The sequence below is a fragment of the Aotus nancymaae genome, unplaced genomic scaffold (genome assembly GCF_030222135.1).
Source record: "Aotus nancymaae isolate 86718 unplaced genomic scaffold, 86718_ANA_hifiasm-v0.15.2.pri h1tg000002l, whole genome shotgun sequence".
NCBI classification, from domain to species: Eukaryota; Metazoa; Chordata; class Mammalia; order Primates; family Aotidae; genus Aotus; species Aotus nancymaae.
The window spans coordinates 18,024,483-18,045,688 of NW_026988413.1; the positions used below are offsets into that span (position 1 = coordinate 18,024,483).

Here is a 21,206-nt window from a genome sequence, read left to right on the forward strand (position 1 = left end):
ACTTAAATGATGTACATAACCATTACCTAAAAACCATTTTGAAAGAATTTACTGCCACATCAAATGGCAAAAGTGTTCATGGAAATTGTAATGCATACTTGGTGACAGCTCAAAAGGCCAATGTTGAAAACTATTATTAAAAATAGATTCTTGGCCAGGCACACTGCCTCATGCCTGTAATCCCAGCACTTTGGGAGGCCGAGGCGGGTAGATCACCTGAAAGTCAGGAGTTCGAGACCAGCCTGACATGGTGAAACCCCGTCTCTATTTAAAAAAAAAAAAAAAAAAAGGAAAGAAAGAAAAAAAAACCTTAAAACGTGTAACATGGAGGGGAAAGATGAACTTGGAAAAGATAAAGGTAAATTAACCTTGGTTTCAGGCCTAATAACAAGAAGAAAGTCTTTGTTTAAAAAACAAGGTTGGCAGGGGCAGGACAAGGAGGGTTGCTCATACCTTAATCCCAGCACTTTGGGAGGCAGAGGCAGGGGGATCACCTGAGGCCAGGAGTTCCAGACCAGTCTAGGCAACATGGCGAAACCCCGTCTCTACTAAAAATGCAAAAATTAGCTGGGCGTGGTGGTGCACGCCTGTAATCCCAGCTACTTGGGAGGCTGAGGCAGGAGAATCACTTGAACCCAGGAGACGGAGGTTGCAGTGAGCCGAGATCGCACCACTGCACTCCAGCGTGGGCAACAAGAGAAACTCTGTCTCAAATAACAAACAAACAAACATACATGCCTAAGTATGGAGGCTTTTTCCCTTAGGCTTAGTTGGTGTTGAGAAGCTCAGCAAAGGGGCTTTGGGGTACTACCTGATAACAGCAAAATGAAGAAAACCTGAAGGTGAAAATTTAGGAAAACACCCCCCAGAGGGACAAGTTACCCTTTCTACCAGTCACCAACACAGAAAGACCAAAAGTTGTATATAAGAAAATGATATAAAGATTTGAGATTTTAGAGTTACTCTAATTCAGTGGCATCAGTCATGCAAAGAGCCCTGCAGCTGAAGTGGTCTCCTGTGGCGCACAGCCCGAGTGACAGTGTACTTCATGGCTATCATGCCCTGTTAGTGTTGGGGCAGCCTGTATCACCTAGAAACCACAACTGCAGTCACCACTGATAATACAGACCTGTGTCACTTCGACAAGTGTTCAATTTCCAACTGTACATACGTTTTAGAGTTCAAAATCTAAGTCCAGAAATACTACTCTAATGGGCCAGGTCCCAGACATTCTTCCTCACACCAACCAGCTGGTCTCCTTTTGATCTTACTCTAAACCCCAATGTACTAAATCCAAAGTGCCTATAAAGATTTAGAACAGCACAGACTACCAGGAACAAAGTAGATAGAAAACATTTCTCAGCAACCAAAAATAAAAGGGAAATGGGCCATTGATGCAGATGAGGCTCTTGGATTAAATGCCATATAAATTGCATGTGTGGAACCAAATACAGCAGAAAACCTTCAGTTAATGAAGCATAGTTTGGCAAATTGGGAACTTGATGAGGGTTTTTTTTTTTCTATATAAATCTGGTATCACTTAGAATGGCCTTAGTTTCCCATTCTCTCACCACCTTCACAGGGGCCCAAATGCTGTGAAATCAAATTTGTCAAACTTGGGGATGATGGACATTAACAGTTCTTGAAAGGTGGCCTTAGTTAATTATACCCACTATAAGATACTAATTTCATTACTTAAGGAATTTTTTGTTCCTCAGAATTTCCAGAATCACAAGTGATACCTGCCAATTACAGTTTAAGTTACTAGTGGATATACAACTCTTCAATGCAGAAACTTAGTCTCATTATGTTGGTTACATATACTGTTTTTATTTGGGTTTGCTGAATGAGAATAAGAACACCAATTTCTTCTACAGGTCCATTCCTTCTCTATAATGGTCACTACAAACAACCCTGATGTGGCTGGAATATAGTCAGCAAGGGGCCCACGTGAACAGCTCATCTGGAATCTCTGCAAGTACATATTTATGTCCTTTGGTGCCTTGCACAGTAAGTCACTATTAATGATAGAATAGAGGAAATGCCCACAGCAAATAGTTCTAGTGACAATTTACTAGACAAGTTACAGTTTAATAATGGTGGTGGTGATTGTTTCTTTCATTTTATTATGTTTTACAATAAGGGTGTAGCCTTTATACTCCACACACACAAAATAAAACAAGTGCTTATTACGAAGAGTCCCTGCCCCCACCCCCAAAGAACATCCTGAATATAGCAATTCAACAGAACAGAAAAATCGAGACAAGTTTGATTTCAAAATTTCAATAAAAAAGCAGAAGTATGTAATGCAACAGCTGTTCAATTTCCAACTCTAAATAGGCACCATTAAACAAAAAACCCAGTATTTTAAATTTCTCCAGCACACATTCCAGGATCAATGCTCTGAACTGTAATCACTAGTAATTCATAACGGGAGTAGAGCCTTAGAATGGAAGCTATATCGCTTCCCTGCCCCGCATCTCTTACAATTGGAGAGTGTAGGTATTAAGGGATACAAAGTCAGAGAAAGAAGAATTAAAAAGAAAATGCCCAAAGCTGCAGCTGTTTGGACTAGGAAGACAGCATTTTACAAATGTTCAAAAAATCCCAAGGCAAGTAACACAATTTGTTCACTATCACTCTTACTTGAAAGAATAAAGAGATCAGCATCTTATTATATAAAATGGTACTTTCAGAACTGTATTACAGGTTCACCAGAAACTATGGATGTAGTTTTAGGCATCATCAAGGAAAACAGGTTCAGTTCAGATCAAGTTAGATACTGTACATCTAGCCTAGCTGGATCTGGTGTCTGGATCTGCTTATTGTCACCCTGAACAGCTGTGAACTAAACAATAGTACGTAACTCCGTAGGAAGCTTAAGGATTGAAGAAATGTACACAGCTAGTTAGATCTCCCCTGCTTCGCGCTCTTCAGAGCTCCTCCTGTCTTCTGATCTGCCATTAGCACTCTCATAGGACCGCTTCTTATCTTTCCGATCTCTGTCACGAGGTGATCTGTCTCTTGAACTCCTGTCTCTGTCACATGATGCTAAGTCTTGGTCTCTGAATCTTTCTTTTGAGGATCTGAAAAATATTAATTTGAGGAGCAAAATATGTTGGGAAACCCAAAAACCCAAATTAAAGAATAGGATAAATATTAAGCTATTGATAGCTGAAGATATATCGAAGAATATACACAAGACAGAGAGGAGTCAGTTTTCTGACAAAATACAGTGAACTACCATAGTTGATAAGGGCACTAAAACAGGAAGATGGGTGAAAAACAAATAGCTGAGGGTCAGAAGGCTAAAATAATTTCTTACAGGCTACTCTCATTATCTCAGAGACAACACAGTTCCTCCAATTCATAAAAGGCATTTTAATATAAAAAATAATATATAGATAATAGCTTTAAAAGTGAAAGGTATTATCTAAATTTTAAATGACTTAGAACAGAGGCCAGATGGTGAGTATCTGGGGTGCTGTGGGTCCATGCAATCTCTGTAGCAGTGTTGTTCCTTTTCTTTCTAGAATGTAAAAACCATCCATAGCTTGCTGGTTGTACAGGCTACCGGCCAGATTTGGCCTATCGGCAACAGTCTGCCAACACCTGACTTAGGTAAGATTACTACTCAATTATTAGTAATATAGATTTAAATAACTTTATTTTTAAAATCTCATCTTGAGTTAGCTTATTCAACTAAAAAGGGGGAATAAAAAAAGACAAAGATGCTCACACTAATAAATCTTGATTAGCCATTAACTGTTTACTACCCTCTCCATTCCCATACCCAACTTCAAAAAGAAAGGTAAATAACAATCAGAAGGAAAACCAAACATATTATGAAATCAGAACATGAAATCTTCTATACTTCCAACATCTAGAATTCAACAAATTACATTTATTTGGTTCTTTACAGGTGACACAGTACTTTCACATAATTATCTCACTTCACTCATATTCAGAATTAGGATCTGAGGCACTACCAAGAACCTGAATAAGTAATATTTTAAGAAAAATAAAAAATGTGACTGTTCAGTTTTAGAAATATAGTTAAGGAGGGTTAAACAAAAGTTCTAAAATCAAATAATATCAACTTTCAGTATTCTACTTAATGTTTTAATAAACTTAATTTTAAAATGATGTAAAAAGGCTGAGTGTGGTGGCTCACATCAGCACTTTGGGAGGCCAAGGCGAGCAGATCAGTTGAGGTCAGGAGTTCAAGATCAGCCTGGCCAACATAGTGAAACCCATCTGTACTTAAAATACAAAAAATTAGCTGAGTATGGTGGTGCACACCTGTAGTCCCAGCTACTTGGGAGGCTGAGGCAAGAGAATCGCTTGAACCTGGAAGGTGGAGGCTGCAGTGAGCCTAGATCGCACCACTGCACTCCAGCCTGGGTGACAGAGTGAGACTCCATTTCAAACAAAAAAAAAAAAAAAAAAAGAAAAAAGAAAAAGAAAAATCACATAGTGCCAAGACTAGTAATTTCAAGTCTACACTAGCCCTATCCATAGCCTTTGTTGGAATAAAATATGAAAACAGACGGCAGAAATGATACGTAAAAATAAGGACACTAGATGCTAAACAGTCCCAGGGTCAGTAATAATAACTGAAAGACAACTATGAGATGAGTATCAACTACTATGTCCCAACATAAGCGGCTTCCATACACTTTTACTCAAACTACCAATAATCTTAAAGCAGGTATTCTTACCATCTCCATTTAGTAGATGAGGAAAGACAGGTGGGATAATTAAATTACTTAGCCAAGACCAGATGCAGTGGCTCACACTTGTAATCCCAGCACTTTGGGAGGCCAAGGCGGGTAGATTACCTGAGGTCAGGAGTTCGAGACCAGCTTGGCCAACAAGACAAAACACTGTCTCTACTGAAAATACAAAAATTAGCCAGTTATGGTGGCATGGGCCTGTAATTCCAGCTACTTGGGAGGCCAAGGCAGGAGAATCGCTTGAACCCAGGAGGCGGAGGTTGCAATGAGCCAAGATCACGCCACTACCCTCCAGCCTGGGTAACCGAGTGAGACTCCTTCTCAAAAAAATAAATTACTTAGCCAAAACCAATGAACCCAAAGTCAGACTTTGTAGTCTGCATTAAACATGTTTGAACAGAGCAAAAAGAAAGCTGCAAATGGTCCTCACTTACACAGGGTACTGTTGCCAGGAAGAGGTCACAAAGGCAATCTACTTATATCAGAGACCAGTATTTCAGAGAAGGAAAAGGAGAACAGCAAAACATAAAAGGCTTTAAAATGAGAACCTTTACCTTGAAAAATTAAACCCAAATATATAGCAATAACTTGATGTTGTATGTAATACCAAGTAGGTTTTAAGAGCAATTATCTGATAATTTTTCGTAAAAACAAAGAATGATGCTTTAAAAGAATAATTTGAATTCAAAGATGAGAAAGTGCTTGATAAAAGCAAAACTTTTAATAGTTTTACAAAAATAATCCTCTTTATGAACATGCTGACATCTTAGATATGAGGGGTATCATGTAGTACGATGGAAAATTTCCTATACAACTTCATAAATGCAGGAAGCATCAGGGACTAAGATAACACAATCGCAGATGAGGGAACTTCACGCCCATCCTTCCCATACCCACCACCAATAAAGACATTTAAGAGTTCAGCAACACCAACAACAATGACAACTGGGCAGATTGACACAAGAAAATGTCTAAACCTTCCATCACCTAGCAGGATAATTCTGAAAATTCATTGTGCAGATAAAACAATTTTTTAAAAATGCTTATTTCTGAACACTGCACTGCGAGTAGACCCCAAAATCCAGTTTCAAGAGTGTGAGATAAGAGGCCTACAAATCACTCTGTCCCTCACAAACTCCCTGCTCATTCTCTGCATTTGCCTAGGATATTCACTCTATATGGAATATCTTTTTCCTAGCTGATTCTACCTGTTCAAATTTTATTGCCTATCTGAAGCCATTTTTTATTACTCTGTTATACGCCTCATCTAAACTCTTGGACCATTTACTCTATGATAAGCAGTTTAGAACTTTATAACATGTGGTAGTCTCATGCCAGTCTAATTATTGTCAGAGATGTCGGTCCTGTGTTCTAACTCACATAGGAAGCCTTTTTTTTTTTTTTTGGAGAGACGGAGTCTTACTCTGTCATCCAGGCTGGTGTGCAGTGATGCAATCTTGGCTCACTGCAACCTCTGCCTTCGGGTTCAAGCAATTCTCCTGCCTCAGCCTCTTGAGAAGCTGGGATTACAGGCATGCGCCACCATGCCCGGCTAATGTATGTATTTTAGTAGAGATGGGGTTGGGTGGCCAGGCTGGTCTTGAACTCTTGATCTCGAGTGATCTGCCCGCCTGAGTCTCCCAAAGTGCTGGGATTACAGGCGTGAGACACCACGCCCAGCCTCACTTAGGAAACTTCTTAGAGCAACTTAAAGTTGTTCAACTATGTTATATGTCTGTCTTTATTATGTTTTTCTAAGTCTAGTACAGTAGAACGTATACAATTATTATTAAAACCACCTTAAGGACTACTAAAAACATGGCCAGAATATAAGAAATAAAATATTGTTTGAGAGCCTATTAACAAACTCAGCTTGTGAGTGATTTCAGGGAATGGTAAGCCGAGTCAAAGAAAAGGGGGAAAGATTTTAACAGCTTTCCATGGATTTTATTATAGATTTTATGTGGAGTAATCCACAGAGTATGTAAGACTAGTAGGTACTAGGCACTCAAAAAATGTTTATCGTATATATACTTAAGAATAGTTGTCAAGAAAAAAGCAATTTTAAACATGGCTTGCATTACACAGAAATTACCTGGTTTAAGGGCCATCATGTGACCTGAGAAGTTTTGAGAGTTTGATCTGTACAGACTATGAGTGCTAAACTCCTCTACCACATTATAATCCTTTGCCTATTCTTAATAGATATTCAAGTCCTCAAACATACCTTACCCTATGTCTGCACCTTTTGAATTTTTTCATTATACCAAGAAAGTCTTGAAACTTCCTTAAGATTGAGTCTGCCCTGCCAAGCTAAAGGTATGTAACAATACATATTTATAGTGCAGATTAAACAAGAATATACTAGAATGTGTCTGCTCTGAGAAAGCATCTCAGCTCAAATCAAAGCGAAACAACTCTTTTAATGAAGGGACTTCTCAGAGCCCCTAATTTGCTGATCCATACTAAGGGCATTGGTACTTAAAATTATTTACCTGTAAAGAACTTTTTTTCCAAGACATACTAAGCAGAGAAAAGCAATAACCTCTGCACATATCGGTTCCAATTTCTTGCTCTGGCTCATTAAGTATATTCTTTCAAAACTACCCATATAATCACAAAAAAATGTTTTATACCCACACACAAATGTGTACATATTACCAGATGCAAAAGTTTCAAACCAATAATCTAAACTCTAAACATAAGTAACATAAGTAAACATAACCAACTCTAAAACATTAAGGTAGCTCCATATCCTCTGATTGACACATCAATACCTCCTCTTGGATCGTTCTCTGCTCCTATCTCTAGAACTGTGCCGACTTCTCTGGTGGCTACGGCTGCGGCTACGGCTGCTGGAGCGGGACCTGTGGCGATGGCGTTTCTCCCGAGATTTAGATCGAGTTCTCCTCTTGCGTTCACGTGACATGGAGCGAGATCGATGTCTGCGATGCTCTCTGGACCTGGATCTACCAGACAAGATGTGATTTTGTTTTTACCTTTGTAAGTAATACATTTTTCATTTATTCAAGCCTATTCTTTCTTTAAAGAGAAACTTTTTTTTTTTTTTTAGTATTCTTACTTAATGCCAATTATATTGCAAGTCAGCTAACTCTACACTAAATTGCTGGTGTGTTAATAGCTACATATTAGAATTCAAAAAATAAAACACTAATAATTCTCTGCCAGGCACCGTGGCTCACATCTGTAATCCCAACACTTTGGGAGGCTAAGGCAGGAGGATCGCTTGAGCTCAGGATTTCGAGACCAGCCTAGGCAACATGGTGAAACTCTGTCTCTATAAAACACACAAAAATTAGCTGGGCACAGTGGCACATGCATGTAGTCCTAGCTACTCAGGAAGCTAAGGTGGGAGGATCACTTGAGCCTGGGAGGTCAAGGCTGCTGCAATGAGCTGTGATCACACCACTGCAGTCCAGCCTGGGCAACAGAGTGAGAGTCTGTCTTAATAAAAAAAACAAAAACAACATAAAAAACAAGACATTGATCATTCTCAGAGATCAATCAGTATTGTATAAATTTATATCAGAAATAGTTTTTCAAGTGAAAGCAACTTTTGAACCACTACTATATGCCAGGGACTGTATTTAGATGCATTATGAATTTCATTTAAAGATTTTATTTTGAACATTTTTTGTATTCTCTAGAAATTAAATATGTACCTGACAGACCTGGACAGAAGGGAAGAGATAAGGAAGAATACTGTTCAGGATAAATTAATTACTCTCTCTGTATTAGAAAGCTGAGATAACCATAGAAGTAAGTGTTTAATGCCCACAATATGCATGCCTAGTTGCACTGTAATCAAAACAGAGTAAGGGCCAGGAGTGGTAGCTCACACCTATAATCCCAGCACTTTGGGAGGCTGAGGCGTGAAGAATACCCAAGCCCAGGAAGTCAAGGCTACAGTGAGCTGTGTTCACACCACGGCATTCCAGCCTGGGCGACAGAGAGCAAGACAAAACATACACAGTAAGACAGTTCTCTATTCAAGGAACACAGTTTGGGAGAAAGAAAACTTGCAAAAATAATTTTTGAGAACTTGACTCAGATTGCAAAAAAATGTATTTCTAATGAGTATACAGAAGTACAGAAGGAAAAACATTCTGAAAAACCAGAAGATTTACAATCCAGGTGCTGGCAAAATAAAAATTTTTTAAAAAAGAAAAAAAAACCCAGAAGGTAAGACACTTTTATAGCCTCCGCCAGGTCACAAACTAACTTGGGGTGGGTCGGGGTATGTGATGAGGGTGGAAATGACATGCAGAGGACAAAAACATGTGACAGAAAACAAGGGAAAACAGAGGCATACAACTTTGTTAGAACAGTCACTTTAAGAATGATCAAAATGTTCTCAACTGGATTATGGTGACAGTTGCACAGCTTTAAATTTGCTAAAAAAAAAATCACTGACTTTGGAGTAAATCTTATGGTATATATTTTATACCTCAATAAAACTCTTTTTTTTTTTTTTTTTTTTTTTTTTTTTTTTTGAGACGGAGTCTCGCTCTTGTTGCCCAGGCTGGAGTGCAATGGCGCGATCTCGGCTCACCGCAACCTCCGCCTCCTGGGTTCAGGCAATTCTCCTGCCTCAGCCTCCTAAGTAGCTGGGATTACAGGCACGCGCCACCGTGCCCAGCTAATTTTTTTGTATTAGTAGAGACGGGGTTTCACAATGTTGACCAGGATGGTCTCGATCTCTTGACCTCGTGATCCACCCGCCTCGGCCTCCCAAAGTGCTGGGATTACAGGCTTGAGCCACCGCGCCCGGCCAAAACTCTTTAATTTTAAGTCACTTTAAAGAATGTGAGGATTTGCTCATAATTTGATACAGCAAGTTCAAAATCATACAGATGAGATAGTTTACAAATAGGGTTTATCTTCAACTGATTACTTTGTTATAAAGGATGTTTAAAAGCATTCAGCTTAAATCAACATTATAGTCAAAGAAAGGTATATGACATGAACGTAGCTTTAGCCATACTTAAAGAGAGTATTTCTGGCTAGGCACAGCAGCCTGTGTCTGTAATCCCAGCACTTTGGGAGGCCGTGGTGGGACGACTGCTTAAGCCCAGGAGTTCAAGACCAGCCTGGGCAACATAGGAAGACCCCATATCTACAAAAAAAATTTTTCTAATTAGCTGGATATGGTGGCACACACCTGTGGTTCTAGCTACTCAGGAGGCTGAGGGAGGAAGACTGCTTGAGCCTGGGAGACTGAGGCTGCAGTGAGCTGTGTTAGCACTACTACACTCCAGCCTAGGCGGCAGAGTGAGACCCTCTCTCAAAAAACAAAGTCTTTCCACAGTTAAAAAGAATAATTCCAAAAGGAAGCAGAGGGAAAAAATATAAAACTCTTATCAAATGATCTTTTGTTTAACCACTCATTTTGAGTTATTATGAATGCTGTTTCTTCCAATGTATAACTTTATTCATCTTTTAAAAAATTCTAGATAATTCATCCAAAAAATACTCACTAGGTCTTTCTGCACTATTCTAGGTACTAAGAGAGGGTGCGTAGCAAATAAGTTCCTGAACACTTAGCGCTTATGCTCCAGGAAGGGATCTATACAGGTTTGCAGGCAATAAAGACAGACACGTCAGGTGACTTAAAAAAAAAAAAAAAAATCTATTACCAGGCATGGTGACTCATGCCTGTAATCCCAGCACTTTGGTAGGCCGAGGTGGGCAGATCACTTGAGGTCAAGAGTTCAAGACCAGCCTGGCCAACACGGTGAAACCCTGTCTCTACTAAAAATACAAAAAAAACTTAGCAGGGTGTGGTGGTACGTGCCTGTAATCCCAACTACTAGGAAGGCTGAAGCAGGAAAATCACTTGAACCTGGGAGGAGGTTGCAGTGAGCCCAGAACGTGCCACTGCACTACAGCCTGGACGACAGAGCAAAACTTCATCTCAAAAAAAATTTTTTAAGATGTATTATGTAGGGTGAAGAAAGAGAAAAGAGAGGTAATATTTATACGGAATAAGCAGGAAGGCTTTTCTGATAGCATGGCACTGAAGCAAAGCTGAAAGAAGAAAAAAGGGAACAAGTGAACCAGCTAGCTCAGAGAAGAGTGCTTCAGGCTGAGGGAACACAGATGCAAAGGCCCTGAGGTGGGAGAAAGCTCAACATATTGAAGGAAAAGACCAGTGTGGCTGGAATGAAGTGAGCAAAAGGGAGTAACATCAGGGTCTTACAGGGAGGATGACCAGGTAACTTTATCACTCAAACCAGAAGGCTCTCAGTAAGTTATTGAGTGTATTGAGAAGCTATTAATAAATATTCTGAGATAAAAGACATAAATCAGAACTATCCCAGGACAGTTTGGGCTATACCAAGCTTGTCCAACCTGTGGCCTGCAAGCCGCATGCTGCCCAGGACGGCTTTGAATGTGGCCCAACAACTTTCTCAAAATATTATGAGATTTTTTTTTCTTTTTGCAATTTTTTTTCCCAGCTGATCAGTTATCATTAGTCTATCTGATATGTGGCCCAGGGAAGTCAAAAGATTGGACACCCCTGGGTTATACCATCACCCTACGTAAAAGCTATGGTAAAGCTGTTATTTCCTCTTACGAATGAAATGAAAAACCTCTGCAAAGTTTGAACAGAGGGCTGACGTAATGTATTTCATCTTTTAAAGGGCTTGTTCTGGCTGATGTGTGAAAAACAGAATGAGGTGAAAAGGGGGAGTGGGCAAGCACAGAGAAGTAAGGAGCCCAGTTACAAGGCAAACGTAGTATCTAGGTAACAGGACTAGAGGAGCAGAAATTAAATTTCTAGCCCAAATATCTAAAGATGTTCTATGTGTAATACTTTGTTTTCAACAAAGGGACCAGCTTATATTAATCAAACAGTAAACGAGAATAGTATCATAGTTTAATATTTCTACTTCTCATCTTGGATCACAGAAATTCACCATTATTGGTGAACATAAATTAGCTGAAACAACTGGTCCCACTTATTAATGTTCTTTAGTTTTTAGGCAGAAATACCATTGAAAAAATGTAGCTATCAGAACCATAAGGTTTTTCTTTCTTCCTTTTTCTTTTCTTTTTTTGAGACAGTCTGTCTATCACCTAGGCTGGAATGCAGTGGCACAGTCTCTGCAACCTCCACCTCCCGAGTTCAAGTGCGTCTTACACTTGAACCTCCCAAGCCTCCCAAGTAGCTGGATTACAGGCACCCGCCACCACACCTGGCTAATTTTTGTATTTTTATTAGAGACGAAGTTCTGCCATGTCAGCCAGGCTGGTCTTCAACTCCTGACTTCAGGTGATCCGCCTGCCTCAGCCTCCCAAAGTGCTGGGATTACAAGCGTGAGGCCCTGTACTCATCAGGTTTTTCTTTTATAACAACAAATTCTCTACTTTTTAGGGAAAACTTCTTGGGAAATAGTCTCTAGAGCTGAGTACTCAGAAGGTTTCAAAAAGAAGATGTGATCTGAACAAGAGGAAGGTAGAATTTAGAAAAGACTGAGAAAGGGCATTCTAGGTGGGAATGGATCCATGAAGAAAAGTTCAACGATTAGAATGAGAAGAATGGCAAGCGAAGAACTGAGAAAGAATGAAGTACAACATATTTCCCTGCCTTTCTCAGACAAAAAAAGTATCACAAACTAGCGAAAACTATAAAGAAAGGTTTCAAACCCCAAATTTTAACGCTGAAAGTCAAAAAAAGTATTGTCTTGCTCTTCAAGGCTGCAAATGCCTCTCTGAAAGCTTTCTGTGATCACTGTTCAAAGGAATGAGCAATAAACTCACAACAAACTCACATAAAGTCAAGACTAGAGGGTATACTAAACATTTTGGTTTTGCTTATCCCACAGTGGATCTATCAAAATTTTATCCAACCATAACCTACTTGTATTTGCAATAGGTACAACCTCTTAGAAAGTGTTTCCTAAATGAATCATCCAAATTTATTTTTTAAAACTTATAGAAAGTGTTTCCTAAATGAATCATCCAAATTTATTTTTTAAAACTTACCTTTTACATATGTACTCTGAGCATCTAACGATTTCAAAATATATATATATATATATATATATATATATATATATATTTTTTTTTTTGAGACAGAGTCCCGCTCTGTCACCCAGGCTGGAGTATAGTTGCACAATTTTGGCTCACTGCAACCTCTGCCTCCCGGGTTCAAGCAATTCTCTAGCCTCAGCATCCCGAGTAGCTGGGATTACAACTGTGCACCACCATGCCCGGCCAAAAAAGAAAATTTTTTAAAGACCATTTAATCTATAAAAACTACCTCTGAAAAAGACATCTTCACTACTTGTATCTGTCTTATGTAATACACCTACCTTTTCGGATTCTTGCTGTGAGATCGGGACCTAAAAAAAAAATACGTAGTTTTAGAAAAGGCTATAAGAAAACTGTGCAATGTTACATTATATTCTTCCTGATTTCTAATGTTCATAATCTTACAAATATAAGGCACGTACCTATGCACACAAAATTTTCCAAAATACACCACAAACTGTACAGATTTCTCAACCTTGCCAAGGTTCGCTTAACTCAGAATACCTGGCTCTTAAAGAGTATGTTCCTAGGAGATTAAAACACAGTACAGGTTGAGTGCTCCTTCTCTGAAACGCTAAGAATCAGAAATGTTTAGGATTTTTTCTTTCTTCTGTATTTTTGCAAGTCTTTTGAAATTTTTTTGTTGCCTGGCTGGTCTTGAACTCCTAGACACATGATCCTACCACGTTGGCCTTCCAAAGTGCTGGAATTACAGGCACCTGATTTTTTTTTTTTTTCAAACTTTGAAGTGTCTACATTATAATTTATTGGTTCAGCATCTCTAAATCCAAACACTGAAATCTGAAATGCGTTAATAAGCATCTCCTTTAAACATTGTCAGCACTCAAGAAGTTTCAGATTTTGAAACTCACTGGATTTGATTTTTTGGATTTGGGATGCTCAACCTATATATTACAACTTGCTATTCAGAAACCACTTAACCTTAAATTCTTTTATAGCTCTGTCATTTCTTTTTTCCCTTCTGGGAACAGAGTGAAATTTCTATGGTCTGAGATCTATATACTTTTGGAGCTACAACATCATACTATAATCTCTACAACACCTAGTTCAATCTTACAATGTGTTTCTTCAAATGAGATACTCTACATAAGGTATTTGTCACATTTCCTAGCACACAGTTAATGCTCAATAAAATGTAAATATTATGGTGAGTAGGTCACCACAGGGATTTTTTTTGTTTGTTTTGGATGATACATACCATTATTGAAAGCATGGCTTCGAGATCAGCCAGATTTGAGTTTTATTTTCTGGTTCTATCGTTCACTGTCTGTGTGACCTGATTAAGTTATATATCATCCCTCAGCTTAGTCTGTCACTAGCAAAAGAGGGACAGTAATATAAATTTTACTGGGGTGGGGCTTATAAAGATTAGACGAATATGGATAAATTCCTGACTATAGTACCTGGCATAAAATAAGCACCCGGTAAATGATTACGATTCTTTTCTTTTATCCCATCTTGTATAATTTTATACTAGGTTCTAATTTCGCCATCTTCCATACTTCCATATTTAAGCTCGCAGAATCAACAACCTTTTTTTTTTTTTTTTTTTAACATTTCTGAAACAGGGTTACATTGTATAATCACTGTCAAAAGAAACTTGCCATTTGGCAAACAAAGTAGTAAGATGTGATATACTTTTTCATCATCTACAAATGTGAAAATGTAGTCCTGAAAAGAAATTTTGGTCCATGTTACTGTCGCCTCAGTTGAATCTTAAAATGAGATTCTCACTATTACTTAAAATTCCATTTATATATTAGAATACTGGGCAATATTCCCATAAGGACTTAGTGTACAGAAAAGAACAAGCAGATGAAAGTAGAAAAAGATTGTTATATATCTTACGAGATACGAAGCATTCTTTATTCACTCTTCCACAGATTTTCAGACGAAATCACATTCAGTTAAATGGCCAAGAGTTAAGATATTTGTATAACTAAACATTTACATAATTTCACAGCAATATTTTTTAAAGTAAGCAGAAGTTTCCCACCTCCCATAACAGATTTATCACCATCTAAAATTTAAAATCAATTATATCTCTCTTTAGAACCACAGAGATTCAACTTCAATTACTTGGCCCATTACTCCATACCTCCTCAGCTTCTCTCTCTCTTCTCTCTCCCTTTCTTCTCTTCGTTTCAGCCGTTCCTGGTTTCTTTTCTCCTGCTTCTCAGCTACAACTCTCTTAAAAATGACAATAATAAATGAGGAGCTATTTACTGAGTCCATTCTTAATCAACTTCATCCTAAAATTTACATTATCTGGTTTCTTATAGTACAATTACCGTCAAAATCTATTTAATAATTCAATTTGAAGCACTGCTAGATATAATCATTAGGCTTATAAGTTGCTTTTCAAAATCTTTCCCCATTTTGTGGAAAATGTGCAAAATTTCACATTTCTCCATGATTTCTACTTGTGTTTTTCAAATTTTTAAATGAAAACAAATTATTCTAAAATAGAGACAGAATCTCGCTATGTTGCCCAAATAGCAAGTTGGTCTCCAACTCCTGGGCTCAAGTGATCATCCTACTGCGGCCTCCTAAAGTGCTAGAATTACAGGTATGAGCCACTCAGACAGGCCTCTCTATAATTTTATTATTATTTTTTTTAGAGACATAGTCTCACTCTGTCGCCCAGACTGGAGTGCAGTACCGCCATCTCAGCTCACTGCAACCTCCACCTGCCAGGTTCAGATGATTCTCATGCCTCAGCCCTCAGAGGAGCTGGGATTACAGGTGTGCATCACCACACCCAGCTAAGTTTTGTATTAATATTTTTTAGTGGAGACGGGGTTTCACAATGTTGCCCAGACTCATCTCCAACTCCTGACTCAAGTAATCTGACCGCCTTGGCCTCCCAAAGTGCAGGGATTACAGGCATGAGCCACCATGTCCAGCTCCACGATTTCTTTTTTTTTGTTTTGTTTTTGTTTTTTGTTGTTTTTTTCCCCCACGATTTCTTAATGACATTTCCAAGTCACTTCTACAAGATTTTCCTCCTCTGAATGTTTTCCAGTATTTTGTTTTTTTTTTTTAATCAACCATTATACATCACTACAAGTTCCCATGCCCTGTGATTTCTAATATGGAAATGTCTTAGGTCACTTCCAATTACCATCCTGATGCTGCTGCTTTTAAAGATATGAATAAAATGCTAGAGTTCTGTTGCTAGGTCTATACATGCAAAGACTTCCAAGTAGGAACCACTGGAGCTTTAACTTGGAGCCCAGTAACTATTTGCTATAGTGATCATTTCAACAAGTTTTTAAAAATTACTTGAGATCGCCCTAGCTACCCAGAATACTACAAAGAGCCCACTGTTACCTGTGAATATGGAGGTGTCCCTAGGCATTTTCTGATTCTACATTATTTTAAATGCTATGGACCTTGAGTTAATTCCAGTGATAACAGTTACATAGAAAATGACTATCCCATGTTTCCCATCAGCCAGTCCTCAATTCATGAAAAAACACTATAGTGCCACAATTCTTTAAAAGCTATCAGCATATTAAAAGGTAAACAGATTATATCCACCAACACTCATCTTTACCACTTCAGAAATATCACCCAGATTTTTTGTTTATCCCCTCTAAATAACTTAAGACTAAAAACTGTTGGCTTCCTCACAGAAGCCTACATATTTAATAGTAATTGTCGTTTTAAAAAATACATAGATTTTTTTGGCCGGGGTGGTGGCTGACGCCTGTAATCCCAACACTTTGGGAGATCAAGGCAGGCAGATCACAAGGTCAGGAGTTTGAGACCAGCCTGGCCAATATGGTAAAGCCCCATCTCTACTAAAAATACAAAAATTAGCCAGGCATGGTGGCATGTGCCTGTAATCCTAGCTACGTGGGAAGCTGAGGCAGGAGAATTGCTTTAACCCAGGAGGTGGAGGTTGCAGTGAGCAGAGATTGCACCATTGCACTCCAGCCTGGGCGACAGAGACTCTGTCTCAAAAAAAAAAAAAAAAAAACAGGGCCGGGCGCGGTGGCTCACGCCTGTAATCCCAACACTTTGGGAGGCTGAGGCGGGTGGATCATGAGGTCAAGAGATCGAGACCATCCTGGTCAACGTGGTGAAACCCCGTCTCTACTAAAAATACAAAAAATTAGCTGGGCATGGTGGCGCATGCCTGTAATCCCAGCTACTCAGGAGGCTGAGGCAGGAGAATTGCCTGAACCCAGGAGGCGGAGGTTGCGGTGAGCCGAGATCGCGCCATTGCACTCCAGCCTGGGTAACAAGAGCAAAACTCCATCTCAAAAAAAAAAAAATTACATTATTGACCTTATTGAAAAGAATGAGAACAATGAAATTTTACAGGACTCTGTATTAGAAACTAGTTTGAAAGATTCCTAACTCAGTGTCATAGCTAACATAAAATGGTAACTCCCAATATAACAGGGTAATATTTAAAAGTCTGCTCCTCAGACAGCATCCATTAAACCAACTTGAATTTCATGTATAATCCTATACTGTTCAATATTAATCATTAGATACTATGTATTACTGAATGATAGTCAAGAATATTAAACAAAAAGACAATACAGATCAAAAGAACAAGAGGGTAAGGAGGATAAAGTGAGGACTATTTTACCAATATACCTTTAATTCTTCAAGCTTCTCTCTTATTTCAATAAATCCCAGGTGCAGTTTACCCCCAAAATGATCAGCCAGTCTTCTGTCATTATCATGAAGTCCTAAATAGGCAGAGCAGACTTCACAGACTCTAAGTTTCTGCTGTTGAAAACTCGAAGCTGGCATAGAATTCCGATAAACTTCCTAAACAAGTGAGAAAATAATGACCATATAAATCTCACTAAAAGTCATACAGTTAAATAAAATATACTATGCTTACACCAAAAGTGTTTTCTAAAGAATACACAAAAGCAGCCGGGCGTGGTGGCTCATGCCTGTAGTCCCAGCACTTTGGGAGGCTGAGGCAGGAGGATCACATGAAGTCAGGAGTTCAAGACCAGCCTGGACAACATGGTGAAACCCCATCTCTACTAAAGATATAAAAAATTGCACAGGCATGATGGTGCATGCCTGTAATCCCAGCTCCTTAGGAGGCTGAGGCAGCAGAATCACTTGAACCTGGGAGATGGAGGTTCCAGTGACATGAGATGATGCCATTGACCTCTAGCCTGGGTCTCAAAAAAAAAAAAGAATACACAAAAGCATGGCTATTTTGTTATGAAAATTATAGGTTTCCCTTTATCCCCATCCTGTGTCCTTAGGACCTCTCTCCACTGAAGTATAAGGAAAGAAATAATAAACATAAACAGAAATCAATGAAATAGAAAACAAACAAGAAAAAAACAAAATCAGAAGACTGGTTCTTTGAAAAGAAAAATAAAACTGACCAGCTAGATCAATCAAGAAAGGAGAAGACACCAATTGCAAACAGATTCTACAGATAAAAAAAGAACTTTATAGCAATAAATACAACTTAGATTTTGTGAAAGACAAATTTCCAAAAGTAATTTAAAAATAGAAAAAAAAAAAAAAACAAGCCAGGCACAGTGACTCATGCCTGCAATCCCAGCCCTCTGGGAGGTTGAGGCCAGCAGATCACCTGAGGTCAGGAGTTCAAGACCAGCCTGGCCAACAACATGACAAAACCCTGTCTCTACTAAAAATACAAAAAATTAGGCTATCGTGGTGGCGGGTGCCTATAAGTCCCAGCTACTGGGTAGGCTGAGGGAGGAGAATCGCTTGAACCGGGGAGGCAGAGGTTTCAGTGAGCTGAGATCATGCCACTGCACTCCAGCCTTAGAAACAGAGTGAGACTCTATCTCAAAAACAAACCAAAAACAGAGTGTCTCTTATTACTAAAGAATTTTTTTCTTTTGAGACAGAATTTCACTCTTATTGCCCAGGCTACAGTGCAATGGTGCGATCTTGGCTCACTGCAACTCCCACCTCCTGGGTTCAAGTGATTCTCCTGCCTCAGCTTCCCAAGCAGCTGGGATTACAGGCACCCGCCACCATGCCTGGCTAATTTTTTATTTTTATTAGAGATGGGGTTTCACCATGTTGGCCAGGCTAGTCCTGAACTCCAGACCTCAGGTGATCCACCCACCCCAGCCTCCCAAAGTGCTAGGATTACAGGTGTAAGCCACCCTACCTGGCCAAGAATTTAACTCTTAAGTAACACAATTTCCCACAAGAAAACCCCAGTTCTAAGTGGCTTGACTGGTGAATTCTTATCAAACATTTAAAGGAAGAAATGATGCCAATTCTAGAAAAAGACTTTCGGAAGAGATAAAACATCTTCCAACTCATTTTCTGGATTGGCATTACCCTGATGCCAAACCAAAGGCAAAGTCATTATGTGAGTACGTTATTAAAAATGGCTGGGGAGGAAGATACTCTCTCTCATTAATAGGTTTTCCTTCCACTCTCTCCTTTCTGTGAAAAACATCTAACACGTTAGGTCCTTTCTCTTTCTTTAAAAGAAGAGAATAGTCTATTAACTGTAATATTTTCTTGATGTCTCAGGGCCATGATTATCGCACTGTTACTATACCGGTCCTGTGAGAAACAATGGTAGTTTTTCCTTTCCTTCTCCCTCTTAATTCTTGCTCTCCTTCTCTGCTAAAAATCAACAGTAATGTTAAGGCAGTGTAATGGTAAGATGCTGGAGGAGGTACTACAATGGCTTCCCTCTATCATGCCTTTCCCCTCTAGTCTGGAAAACAGTAGCTAATACCACAAGATAAAGAAAGAAGGCTGGACTCGAACTGGACTCAAGCAATCTACCTCAGCCTGCCTAGCAGTTGGGATCACAGGCACACACCATCACAACCAACTTTTTCCATGTTTTTTTTCCTTGTAGTTCAAATTCTCTTTAATAACTGTCCAATAATTTCCATTTAAATACATGTTCTTAAAGAAGCATAGATACTAAAGTTTCATCTACTACTTTTTTTAGTCTTGACAAATTAAGCAGAATTCATCTACTATTATTAAGAATTTACCTCTGCTTCTCTTTTCTTTGCCCGTGCTTTCTCCACTTCATCCATTACTTTCTGGGATTCCTCCACATTCCCTTCAGCTCCTAGTTGTTCCACCTTGGCTAACAATTTACCAATTTCTTCATTTAACTCATGAACACGTTCTGCCTAAAAATAAATAAAAAAGAAGATCATGAATAAACAAGAGAATGAATTTTTAACTTCAAAGTATTTCAGAACTGCTGAAAAAAGACTTATTATCTGAAGCCATATGAGTTTAAAAAATGCTTCTTGTGCATATCCCAAATGAACCAGTGAGACATCAGGATGTTCTGAGCCTGTCTGCCTTACCTCAATAAAGTCAGGGCTACTACTGGTCCCAATGTAACTTTCTGTCCTCTGGTTAGGTAGTGTATTCCTAGTGTAAAATACCTTTTCTTCCATGATCTGGCCCTTTGTACTTTTCTAAACCATCTCTTGCTACACCCCCACCTCACAACATAATCTATAGTTTCCTAAACTTATCCTATGTTTTGCATCTCTGTGACTTTACATATACTCTTCTTTCTGGGATGGGATCGCTTACCTCTCCTAGCTATCTAGTGAATGTTCACTCATTCAACAAGATCCAACTCAAGGGCCATTTCTGTAAAGCATTCCTGAACATTCAGCACATCCCAGCCCCACTTAAACATATAAGCAAAGATGGCCCTACCTTCTCCTTTGTGTCACCTTTGTATCTTTTTTGACAATTCCTTTCATAAATATACTACTTTAAGGACAGCTATCTGTATTTCTCATCTTTTTATCTCTAGTGCTTAGCAGATAGCCTAGGCTCAAATATGAGTTAAAGAAATGAATTGGTGGATCAACCTCAGGAGTCCAACAGTCTGACTTATTACTAAACCAAGTACTATCTATGTAATTTTGGCTATATTACTTATACCTGAATCCATTTCCTCATCTGAGAAGTACAGAGAGTACCCATCCCACAAAGCTGTGAGAAATGAGAAAATTTGCCTTGTATGTACACTGCATACACCTTGCTGATTTTCAGCTATTAGCATGGCAACTCCACTCTATTAGTCTTTAGCTTTCCACCGGGATTAACTCTTCCCTTGGGAAAGAATACATTCCTCTTCTTCATCACCATCATCATCCTAGCAACTTAGTTCATTCTTACTGTTGTAATGGCACGTGAGACATATACATAATTATTATTTTGGCCACAAAGTCTTTGCTGTGTGGCTAATTATATGTTAGCAAAGAAGGTTTAATTTTTTGTTGTTATTGTTGTTTTTGAGATGGAGTCTAGCTCTGTTGCCCAGGCTGGAGTGCAGTGGCACGATTTCAGTTCACTACAACCCACCTCCTAGGTTCAAGGAATTCTCCTGCCTCAGCCTCTGTAGCTGGGATTACAGGG

At 38.9% G+C, this 21,206-nt stretch overlaps 1 protein-coding gene across 4 annotated transcripts in view; it reads right to left on the reverse strand.

The window, feature by feature from the left end:
- Nucleotides 1-1,811: 1,811 nt before the first annotated feature.
- Nucleotides 1,812-21,206, reverse strand: part of LUC7L2 (LUC7 like 2, pre-mRNA splicing factor) — a 59,536-nt gene continuing 40,141 nt past the window's right edge. For all 4 annotated transcript variants that reach the window (XM_012447517.3, XM_012447520.3, XM_064372942.1 and 1 more), the window contains exons 5-10: nucleotides 19,808-19,951; nucleotides 17,430-17,606; nucleotides 14,914-15,005; nucleotides 13,076-13,105; nucleotides 7,514-7,705; nucleotides 1,812-3,086 (exon numbers count right to left, since the gene is read on the reverse strand). In XM_012447517.3, the coding sequence (XP_012302940.1) occupies nucleotides 2,909-3,086; nucleotides 7,514-7,705; nucleotides 13,076-13,105; nucleotides 14,914-15,005; nucleotides 17,430-17,606; nucleotides 19,808-19,951 (813 nt within the window). In that variant the 3' untranslated portion in view covers nucleotides 1,812-2,908. The remainder of the gene's footprint in view (nucleotides 3,087-7,513; nucleotides 7,706-13,075; nucleotides 13,106-14,913; nucleotides 15,006-17,429; nucleotides 17,607-19,807; nucleotides 19,952-21,206) is intronic.